Genomic DNA, 12,221 nt, shown 5'->3' with positions numbered 1-12,221 from the left:
CTCTCTCTCTCTCTCTCTCTCTCTCTCTCTCTCCCTCTCCCTCTCTCTCTCTCTCTCTCTCTCTCTCTTTCCCTTTTATTTCTCACGTATTCTCTCTTCTCTCTGAAAATGAGTGGGGTAGATTAGGCGGTCCCTTCTAGCACTGTTTGGTTTCTTTCTCAAGGCTATCTCTTTTACATCACAGGGTGCAAATAAAAGAGAATATGTTGCATCCAGTTACTTAAATGAGAGTAAATCGGATAAACCTGAAAACTCCTAAGGTTAAAAGAAATACACAATGTAGTCTAGGGAGGCCCACTTTGAAGGGTAGGCTTGACTTCTGGCCTTCAAGATAAGCAAGAGTTTTCTAGAAGAATACTAACAACAGCTGGTAATTATATGGCACTTTAAGGTTTAATAAAGCACATTTATTATCTCATTTAATCCTCCCCAAAACCCACTGAATTAGGTACTACAGGCATTATTATTCCCCATTTTACAGATGAGGAAACTGAGGCTCGAGACTAAGTGAGTTGACCTTGGTCACACAGCTAGTAAGTATCTAAGGTGGTATTTGAACCCAAGTCTCTCTTGACATTATCAGGGTTCCAGGGCCCTGGACCCTTTTCAGAGAAGACCCTGGTTTCCTCAAGTCTCCTTGCACATTGTAGATGCTTAACAGTTTTTAATAAATGAATGAATGCATGAAAACACAAATGAATGAATGCATGAATGAATGAAACCTAAGCTGGGGAAATATTAATCAAAGTATTGAATCCAATCATCTTGTCAACACTTGGAGTTGCTCCTGGGATTATTGAAAGCCTTGTTCACAGCTATTTTGAGCTATTGGCATGTGGTGAAAATAGTCCTTCTATTCAGGATGTCTTGTGTTAGGGGACATGAAGTCCCCCAGAAGTCTTGCTTGACTCCTAAGTTTCCAAATAAAGATCAGTGGGGTAGGTTTGGGGCTTGAGGGTTTTATCCTGTGGAGGAGATTCAGACCAGAATTGCTCTGTGCAAAAGTATTTGTGTTGCTTTTCAGGTGCTGCAAGGTTCCTCATTAAGGAGCTCTCCTACCACAACCTCGAACTGGAGAGAAGCCGCCTGGAGGAACTGGGAGTCAAACGCCAATGCGTCTGGCCTTTCATAGTGATCATGGATGACTCCTGTGTCCTGTGGAACATTCACAGTGCCCAGGAACCGTCCAGGTACAGTGAGACTGGGAAATTGAACAACCAACAAGCATTTATTAAGTGCCTGCTGAATTCTGAGCACTGGATTAGGTGTTAGAATTAGACGCACCAAGAGTGGAGTAATCCCCAGAAATACAGAGAATGAGGAGAGAAGCACACATTTTAAGGGAGAGAGGACCATATGTAATCTTTGTACCAAGTTCATACCAATTCCACAATGAACACATGTAGCAAATAGCAAAGAAACCCATTTATCCAAAGTCTAACAAAATAGAAATCAGAGAAGGTCTCCATAGGAGAATCAGACAATACAGAATGAAGGAGCAGACAACTCGGCTTAACTCGGAGAGTATCCTGAATCTCACTGAAGAGGAAAACTCTCCCAAATCTCTAGTGTAGCAGACTGGGAGTAGGGACATGATGGAGACTTCACATTCATCTGATTTCTTCCCAGAGTCTTTTCCTTCAACAGCTTGAAGTGGGGTTGGCCTCTTCCATCTTCTCTCTCAAAGCTGGATTGCTTAAAGAAGGCTGTCACTTGGAGAGTCCTTAAAAGGGGACTGGCTGAGAACTAAAGCTCTCATGTCACCCCAGTTCCGATGCATCCCTCATGTAGGGCAGGGCCTTTTTCTCCACCAGTAAGAGGAAAGTCCCACACCAATGGGCTTTGGGACAGGGGTTATATATACATAAGTATATAAAGAATGAATGCAAAAATATTTAATACAAATCAGCTATTAAAGCTTAAAACTGCACTAAGACTTTTAGGGACCGTGCTCTGCCACGCTGCCAGCATAGGCTCCTTATTAAGGCTAATTGATCCACCTAACTACTTCTGGAACATAAAGGAAAAGAGAATGGGAAAAAAATCTTGAGGGTGTTTATTTTGTATGCTTGTGACAACTTCCCTAAATTCAAAGTCAAGGATATAATAGTTGCCCCTTCAGGTGAGCAGGGCAGGGAGGGAATGTGTCCAATCAGTTACCTTCCCCATTCACCATTTTATCTTTGGGCCATTCTGTGCTGTAGTCATAGGATTGGAAGGCAACTTTGAGCTCATCTAGTGAGGTTCTGAATCCAGGGTCAATGAACTTGTTTGGGCTTTTGAAATATTTTAACAATTGTATTTTAATAAAATTGGTTTCCTTTTTAATTCTATGTATTTTATTTTATGCATTTAAAAACATTATTCTGAGAAGGGATCCATCCATAGGTTTTACCAGTCTGCCAAAGTGGCGGGGAGGGGCAATGACAGAATACAGATTAAGAATCCCTGCTGTATATAGTTCAACCTCTCCATTTCACAGATGAAGAGACTGTGAAACTCAAGGTGTTTTCCCATTCTCCTGCTCCTCTGAAGGGATAAATCTGTCCCTTTTCCCCACCTTCGCCTTCTTGTCATCTTTTTCATTTTCCAGTTGTCATCTCTAGCTAGATCTTACAGTAGGATGTTGAGGGGAGAGGTGTAGATTATCAGCACCTCTTGCCATTTCCCCAGAGGACTGTCCCGGGACATTCTTTGCTTCCTGTTAGCCTTCCCCTGCCACTTCCTTCCTTCCAGCAGGTCCATTCGGTACAACTCAAACCAGACCTCTTACAGTCTCAGGTCTCAGTAAAAATTGATTTTATCAATCAACCAACAAGAATTTATTAAATACTGAGTTCCTTGTGGGGAGGCACTGTCTTTTGCCTCTTTTTTGTATCACCAGTGCTTAGCACAGTGCCTGGCATATAGTAGGTGCTTCATAAATGCTTATTGATTATTGGTTGATTGACTACTATGTGCCAGGCACTGTGCTAAGCCTGGGAGATACAAAGAGGTGAAATGGTCTCTGCCCTCAAGAAGTTTACATTCTGACAAGGGAGGGAAAAAATATCTATATATGTATATATAGATATATATGTATGCATACACACACATGTACACACACACACAGATGCATACATATACATATAGTGCCTGAGCTGTGGTAGAGCCTTCCAAGCTCATCTATCGGCCACAGTGAGACACACTGTACTTTGACTCTGGCAGAGTGATGTCATTTGATGCTAGGTGGTGCAGTGGATAGAGCACTGGCCCTAGAGTCAGAAGAACTTGAGTTCAAATCCAGCCTCAGACACATAACACTAGCTGTGTGACACTGGGCAAGTCACTTAACCCCAATTGCCCAGCAAAAAAAATAATACAAGAAGAAAGCACAACAACTAACATATATACATACATATCCATATCTAGATAGATGGATAGATAGATAGATAGAGAAAGGAATAAGGAATGGGCATGTGGTTTCATTGGTAAAGGATGAGGAATCTCTCTCTACCAGACTTGCCCCTCCTTTGCAACATGGAGTCTTAGAGAATTACTCAGGACACTCATTAGAAGGGTAAAGGTTCCACGGCCATTATAAGTTAGAAGTGAGGCTTGAACTCAGCTCTCTCTAACTTAGAAGCCAGCTTTTTTCTGCTTGGTCTAAATGTGTACAGCCTATTTCATTCTGGGCATGCATTTAGAGAGTATAAGTATCTGCAGACTATATAGAAAGTCAATATAAGAGTTTTGGGAGGGAGGGAGGCCACTAGGAGCTAGAGGGGTTGGGGAAGGCTACATACATACAGAAGGTTGTACTTGAGCTGAGTTTTGAAGGCAACCAGGGATTCCAAAAGGAGCAGATTAGGAAGGAAAGCATCCTAGTTTAAATTTTGACTCTCCTTCCTTTAATAATATTTTTGCTGTGTAAATAACAGTTCCCTGGAATGTTCTTTTCACCTCAAGTTGTGTTTTGGGGGAGAAAACCAGTTTAAAATATTAGCAACATCTGCTTATACCGTTTTTGAAAAAAGTCAATTTACTCATTGTTGGATGACCTCATGGGCCGCTTCTTACACTTGCCTCATTTTAAATCTAATAGCCAGCCCATGGATTCAGGAATTACCAGTAAGAATGTGTCCTTAAAGACTGTCCTGCAGCATCTTGAAGCCACCCCAAAGATTGTGCATTATGCCATCCTGGGGATACAGAAGTGGAACAGCAAGCTGAGTTCTAGAAGCCTCAAGTCTCCCTTCTCTCGGTGCCATGTACATGACTTCGTACTGCTCAATATAGACTTGACGCAGAATGTGCAATATGATCTCAACAGGTAAGGAGCACCAAACAGATTCAGTGCCTCACCTGGGTCTGTGATATTCACTATGTTGTTGACTTGCTGGCCTGTAAGTATATCTTTGTGCATCACAGATAGGCACAATTTAAACTTGTCTACACTGTTGAATGAATGACATCTCTCTAAACAAGGCTGTTTAGTACCAGTGATACTCAAAGAAGTGTATTTACTCTTACTTCACGTAAGCCTTGTCTCACTCTGGTGTGTGGTTGTGCGCGCGCTCTCTCTCTCTCTCTCTCTTTCTCCTCTCTTTTCCTCCCCTCTCCTCTTTCCCTCTCTTTCCTCCTCCTCCTCCTCCTTTTCTCTCTCTTTCTTTCTCTTTCTCTTTCTCTCCACCCCTTCTCTTCTCTCTTTCTCCTCATCCTCTCCATCACTCCCTCTCTCCCTGTATGGGGGAAGTAGAAGAGCTTATACAAAGCTTAGTTCCACCTAGATAATTGACCTACATACACATAAAAGGTCCTATCATAAAATGAGTTGCAGGGAAGAGGTTGCCAGATTGTTGGTATCCTGACTTATAAAATCAGATATTGGTAGGAATTGAAGTATAGCAGGGAAAGAAATCAAGAGCTGCCTGATTAGTTTCCATTAGCACGGCAGGTAGGGCAGCTAGGTAGCACAGTGGATAGAGTGCCAGGCCTGGCATCAGGAGAACTCATTTTACCTAGTTCAAATCCAGCCTCACACACTTCCTAGCTGTGTGACCCTGGTCAAGTCACTTCACCTTGTTTGCTTCAGTTTCCTCATCTGTAAAATGAGTTGGAGAAGGAAATGGCAAACCACTCCATTACCTCTGCCAAGAAAACCCCAGATGGGGTCACAGAGTCAGACATAACTGAAATGACTGAATAACAACAGCATGCCAGACAGATCTCTTCATTCCACTCACTGCAGAAATTTCCTTTAGACCCAGCAGATGCCTAGTGCAGTTAACAATCCATAGACATTATTACACGTCATGTTTGGGTTTATGTGGGTAATCGGGAGGTCATCTCATTCTAGGCTGTCCTCTAATCCTTTTTTGTTCCTTTCTTTTTCTGTAATAATCTTGAATGAGGTTATGGAGGCAGAATAAGTTACTGAAGCCCAGATCTGTATTGCTATAATTAACTTTTAGGTACTTTTGTGAAGATGTTGACTTTAACTTGAGAACCAACAGCAGTGGTCTGCTTATTTGCCGATTTAACAACTTCAGTCTCATGAAAAAACACATCCAGGTTGGAGGACAAAAGGACTTCAACGTCAAACCAAAAATCAGTGTAAGTTTTTCAAGTTGGAAAGAGCAAATTCTTTTCTTGGGAGTAAAGACAACAGTGTGCCTGTTAATATCTTTTATATTAAATGGTTGTGTTTTTTAACAAGTGAAACAACAAAAGGGGAAATTTCATTACTATTATGGAGACACTGAGCAGTATTTCCAGTTTCCAGTACAGATTAATATCATTCTATGGCAGATTTTTACTGAGATACAAAATATTTGCTACCAAAAGTCCTTCCTTCTGACACTGCTTTCTTCTCAGTGCCTAGTCCAGGCCCCTTGAGCTTCAGAAAACTGCTATGATGGGGCTGGACTGACTGTGGTAGAAGATTTAAATGTGACATTCTATTCCTTTCCTTCCTGGACAGAAATATGATAAAATATGAAAGAGAGAGAAGGCAGAGATATCCAACTACCATTTTATTTCTGTGTTCTTTACTGAAAAGGAAAGCAGTCTTCAGACTGAGCAAGGTGTAGAACAGAAATAGTTTCACAAGTAATTGAAAACAAAGGTAAATGAGGAGATGGTCAGGGAGTATCTCTCTGCCTTCAGTAATCTTAAATCACTGGATCTCTATGCATTACATCCTTGGGCATTGAAGGAACATGGGGATGTGACTAAGGGACCATTATTGGTGATCTTTGAAAAATCATGGAGAATTAGAGTTAAAGGTACCACACAACTAGGGATCAGCAAATGTTTCCATTTTCAAAAAAAGTGAATTGCCTGATTTGTGGCAAAATTCTAGAATGAATTATTAAAGGGATGATTTATGAACACTTAAAATGGAAAATGATGACCGCTATGAAGCAGTATATGTTCAACAGGAACATGCCAGTCTGATTTCATTCATGTCCTTTTGACAAAGAGGTGACTCTGATAAATTAAGAAAATTCCATAGACATGGCAGTCTGAATTTCAGCAAGGCCTTTGGTGGCATCTCATGATATCCTGATGGATAAGATGGAGAGATGTGGGTTGGAGGATCATAATACTGTTAGATGGATTTAGAATTGGTTTGAGGAGCAGTGTGACCTCTGAGGTCCCACAACTGAGATATAAGGCAGCTTGGGTTATGAAAAGATTACTGCTCTTCAAATCACAAGATCTGCAGTCAGTTCTTTGCTATTACACTTGTGACATTATGGAGATGTCACCTCTCTGAGCCTTAATTGTCTCACCTGTAAAATGGGGGCAATAATATTTCCACTACCTATCTTATGGTGGACAGTTTGTAAACATCATAGTACTCTATCACTGTGAGTCATTACTGGTAGCATTGCCGTGGTGGGATCAGACGTGAACACACATGGTAGAGGGGCACACCTCCCTCTGTACTTGGTCTCTACTTAATAGACCTTGTTGGACATTCTTGCTTGATACACTCTTTGTAGATTACTACCAAATGCAGTACTTTTCGAAAAAACTGCCTTTTTGTTACCTTTCTCCCCTCACCATTCAGCCCACATTAAGTCCCATTCTTCCCCAAACCCAAGAGCACAGAGTTGCCCTGGACAATAAGACTGTGCTACAGTTGGTATCTGGGTAGGTGATCGCGAGAGGAGTATTTCTTCACCTATTCCATCCATTTCATTGAAGGGACATCTGATGTATTTTAAATATTCCTGTTGCATCTGATTACAGCTACCTGAAAGTGTAGCACCCATCTTGCCTCTTCAGTACGTCTGCGCTCCAGACAGTGAGCATACTCTCCTAGCAGCTCCAGCCCAGTTTCTCCTTGAGAAGTTCCTTCAGCATGCCACATACAAACTCTTCCCAAAAGCCATCCATAATTACAGGAGCCCCATCTTGGCCATCGATTGCTACCTGAACGTTGGACCAGAGGTAAAAAACGCTCTCCTTCCATCCTCCCTCCCTATCTCCGTTCCTTCCTTCCTCATGACTGTGAGGTGGCCAGGCATCCTTCCCCAAAGTTCCTATTATCTGGAATGATGTGGACATGAAGATCACTGGAATCTTAGAATTCTCTAGGATGTTACTCCTGTGCCAAAGGTTCTGGGAGGCTACCAAGATGCACCTGAGACTGCTGTTGTGGTACTAACCCACCCCCTACACTATTTCCTTTTCTGTTTTCTGCTTTTCTCCCTTTTTAGTTTTCTTTCTGCCTTCTCTCTTCCTGTGTCCCACTCTCCAGCCTCTCTCAGGCCTTCCGGGGGGACCTTGAGGCTTTGCTTAGTCTCAGCAGCGTCCCTCAAGTAGTAGAGGTGACTGAGCCTTGTGTGGACACTCCCCATGGCTTTCTCATCTAGCATTTGGTAGTTTTGAGGTTTGGGAAACAATCTACATTATGAGTGTGAATCATAGAATGGTAAAGCTGGATGGAGGCTTAGAGATCACGTCTAATCCAAACCTTTCATCTTACAGATGTTATTGAAAAGGTAAAGCCAGAGAGAACTTGGTCAAACTTACACTGAAAGCTAATTGGTGGCAGGGCCAGGACCAGAACCCGGGACACTGGATTTCAGTTCATTAAGTGTTTCATTCCTAGCTGCCAGAGAGAGGCAGGACAGTCTGCAAGCTGGGGAAGCATCCACTAGGAGCCCTGCACTGTGCCTCTTTGCCTCTGGTGCTTCTGCAGAGTTCATCAGCATTCTCCGAAATCCCTTTTCTAGAGTTTGTAAGAGTTTGACATTCCATTCTCATGAGAGTAGAGCAGTCATAACATTTTAGTTCACACTTCTTTCTGTCCATATGAAGCATCCTTCCTTTACTCAGAGTGATGTTTAAATTTTATTTGATAGCTTTCAGATTGTAACGAGGCATTTCATTTTACAATTTCTCAGAAATTGCCTTTTTTGGGGAGGAGGAACGAGGAAGGAAGTTACAGAGGAAAACAATATTTTAACTCTTTGCTTACAGTGATTTAGGTTTTTTTCCTCTCCTGAGTCCTCTATTTCCCTCACACTGGTTATACAGGGTATCCCAAAGGTCTTAGTGTGGTTTTAATCTATTTATTTAATAACTTACAACCACACTAGAAGTCTGGGTCACCTTGTATTACATGAAGCTGAAAATGTCGTGTGTCCCTGTGAATTCCTCTCTTCGAGTCTTTCTTGGGAAGAACCAATCCTGATTTTCTCTACTCTAGAAATTTAGTGCAGGCAATACTGCTCCATGCCATCTGAGCCCAAATGGCATATATATACATACATACATACATACATGTGTGTATACACACACACCTTAGTTATTTTTTGAAAGTAAAATATTCCTCTTTCTTTTGGTGTTTCAGGTGGCCATATGCTATGTGAGCTCAAGACCACACTCCATCAATGTCAACTGTGAAGGGGTATTTTTCAGCGGACTTCTTTTGTACCTCTGTGACTCTTTCGTAGGTGCTGACCTTCTTAAGAAATTTAAGTTCCTCAAAGGTAGGTCTGCTTTAGTACTTTGTAAATTATCTCCTCCCCTGCCTTGTCCCTCTCTCCCCACAGACTAATTTAAAAAGACTAATTCCTTCTTTACAGTTTCTGAAGTGTTTTACATACTTTATCTTATCTGAGTATATCAACTCTGTGAGTTACCAGCTACAAGTGACATTATTCCCATTTTACAGATGAGAAAACTAAGGCTCAGTGAGGGTAAGCAACTTGCACATGGCCACACAACTAAAATATTCAAATCCAAATTTGTTCTGACTTGAAGTTTAGCATTCTTTCCATTTCTCTGTATTTCCTCTTAAGACGAGGCCTTCCTTATAAGAAATATTGATCTTGGTCAGTAACATTTTGTCCAAACCCAGAATGTAAATTGTTTGTTGTTCAGTTATGTTAGACTCTCCATGTCCCCATTTGGGATTTTCTTGGCAAAGATACCAGAGTGGTTTGCCATTTCCTTCTGTGGCTCATTTTACAGATGAAGAAACGGGCAAACAGGGCGAAGTGACTTGCCCAGGGTAACACAGCCTAGTAAATGTCTGAAGCTGGATTTGAACTCATATCTTCCTGACTCCAGGCCCTGCATTTTATCCACTGTTCTATCCTAACGGCCCTGGGATATAAAAAATAATGTGTTTATTATTGAACTGGAGAAGGAAGGACTGTGACAAAAGATAATGTAATTTCTTCCCCACTGTATGGCCCCTACATTAGTTTTAGTACTGAAATAACCTGACTGATCTGACTTCCAGTCCATGCACCACTCTCAGATTGATCTTTCTAAAACCTAGCCACAATCATTACTCTCCATTCAAAAACCTTTGGTGAATGCTGTTGAAAGTAATGGCACGTGATGGAGGATAACTAGCAAGCATAGCATGACCCTCTAAGTCTAGTGCTGGGGATAATAAGGACCAGGATGACCTTAGACTGATGAGGTGAGGTTTAGCTATAGTGGGGAAGAGAGGGAAGATTAAAGAAGAAAGAGGAAGGCCACTTCAATTGTATAGAATTATAATGGTGGATGACAGAGAAAAGGGTCAGATCTTTGGTATGCTTTTTTTCCTCTGCCAAGAAAAACTATCTTTGGAATTAGAAAGATGTAATAAAATAAGTAATGAGAAGATGATACCTAAAATAGCAAGGAGATAAATAAGAGAGCATCTGGTAGCCCTGAATGAGTTCTAGTGACTTAATGCAGATGAACCACAACTTAGGGCACTAAAAGGCTGGCAGGTGTGATGAGGAATCACTATTATTGACCCTTGAAAGATCATGGAGAATTAGAGAGGTACTACAAGTTTAGACAAGGGCAAATGTCCTGAGTTTCCAAAAGGGGGAAGGGAATGGAGCCTGCAAATAGTAAGCCAGTGAGCTTGACTTTGGTTCCTAGAAAAGTTCTAGAGTTATTATTAGAGGGATGGTTAGTGAACATTTAAAAAAGGAAAGCATAATCACAAAGAGTCAACATGGCTTCATCAAGAATAGGTTATGTCAGACTAACTTTTGATGAAGTTATTTAGATAAAGGCAGTAGTGTAGATGTTGTTTACCTAGATTTTAACAATATACTTGCTAAAGTCATTTACAGTTCTTCTGGAAAACATGAAAAAATGAGAGCAAGTACACTTACGTAGATTTGGGACTGTTTCAATGCTGGATCTAAAGAAGTCATTAATAGATAAAGCGTAACCAGCCCAAGACCAAATACAGATTCTGGAGACAGGCTTCCAAGCTGACATTTATTAGTGACTTGGATAGAAACATAAATGGCACAGTTACCAGATTCACAGGTCACACAAAGCTAAAAGGGATAGCAACATCTGGGACATGAGAGGGAAGATTCAAAAAAGATTTTGACAAGCTTGAATGAATCTAATAAGATTAAATTTAGTAGAAATCATCTTACACTTAGGTTAAAAAAAATCATCTTTACAACTTGAAGATAGAAGATACATCTGTACCACAGTTTATCTGAAAAATGCCTGATGGTTTTTATGGATTACAAATTCTATATGAGTCATCAGGATGGTAAGGCACCTAGGAGAATTAGTTTAATCTTAGAGACATAAAGTAAGGAGATGCTGGTCCTGCTGTGCTCTGCCCACGTGAGTGTTGTGTTCTGTTCTGGGCACCACATTTGAGGAAGACATGGAAAAGCTAGAAATTGGCCAGAGGCGGGCAGCCAGGATGGTTCACCTCAAGTTTGTGCCACATGCAAATCACTTGAAAGAACCTTGGGAATATTTAGCTGGGAGAAACTTGGGGCATATTATGCGTTCCCTCTTCAGAAAACTTTTGGTGACTTAGCAGGTATGTCAGGTGGCACAGGAAGTAAACAGAACAGAATAAGGAGCAGCGGGCGGGGTTTGCTCTTTTCTTTGCACCCTCCCTGTACTTTGTGTACCCTTCATATGGCACTTACAATATTTTACATTATATCATAGTAAATTTTTGTACTTGTCGTATCCTCCTGCTATATGATAAGCTTATTTCTCTTCGGATCCCAGTACTTAGCACAGTGTCTTTCCATACGGTGTGAGTGCAACAATTAATTTAAGTTGCCAGTTATGGCCATAACTTCAGTGAATGCTACTGCTTTTAGAAAAAAAAAAAGTCATATTGACTCCCTAGGATTCTTAAATCTGCTAAGTAAATTTAAGAGAAATGAGACTGGCACACTGCCATACAGAAATCCACCGGTAATTCTTTTTTAATACTGTTATTGTAATATAGTAAAGCATAGGTGCCAGGTGTTCAGTGCATACAGTTAAGCGTTGAATAAACATTTATTGCTTGCCAGGGCAACTAGGTGGTGCAGTGAATAGAACGCTGGACCTGGAGTCAGAAAGACCCGAGTTCAAATCTAGTCTCAGATGTTTATTAGCAGTGTGACCCTGGGCCAGTCACTTAACCCCAGTTTGCCTCAGTTTCCTCATCTGTAAAATGAGCTGGAGGAGGAGATGGCAAGCCACTTGAGTATCTTTGCCAAGAAAACCCCAAATGGGTTTCAGACAGGACTGAAAGGACTAACAACAAAACATTTGTTACGTGCTACATTTCACTGCCTTTATACTGTTCAGTCATGCTTTTGCTTCAGTATCATGTGTAACCCCAAAATGGCTTCAAGGAAGCAGGAAATAAGAATGTAAATATGCATAGTATGACCGGGTCAAATGTTACTGAATTTCCTTAATAACACACGATGGTTAGCAGCCTAAGTAATCTT

At 41.1% G+C, this 12,221-nt stretch overlaps 1 protein-coding gene across 1 annotated transcript in view; it reads left to right on the top strand.

The window, feature by feature from the left end:
* The window catches only part of LOC114031711 (GREB1-like protein), a 148,257-nt gene that overhangs the window by 135,387 nt on the left and 649 nt on the right, over positions 1 to 12,221 (top strand). Inside the window, exons 28-32 of the mRNA XM_027846868.1 lie at positions 1,025 to 1,190; positions 4,085 to 4,312; positions 5,454 to 5,595; positions 7,240 to 7,440; positions 8,849 to 8,987. Of these exons, the coding sequence (XP_027702669.1) occupies positions 1,025 to 1,190; positions 4,085 to 4,312; positions 5,454 to 5,595; positions 7,240 to 7,440; positions 8,849 to 8,987 (876 nt within the window). The remainder of the gene's footprint in view (positions 1 to 1,024; positions 1,191 to 4,084; positions 4,313 to 5,453; positions 5,596 to 7,239; positions 7,441 to 8,848; positions 8,988 to 12,221) is intronic.

The sequence above is a fragment of the Vombatus ursinus genome, unplaced genomic scaffold (assembly GCF_900497805.2).
Source record: "Vombatus ursinus unplaced genomic scaffold, bare-nosed wombat genome assembly UNPS02015255.1, whole genome shotgun sequence".
Lineage (NCBI taxonomy): Eukaryota > Metazoa > Chordata > Mammalia > Diprotodontia > Vombatidae > Vombatus > Vombatus ursinus.
Note: the sequence above shows the minus strand (reverse complement) of the source record. Positions and strands in the feature narration are given on the sequence as shown.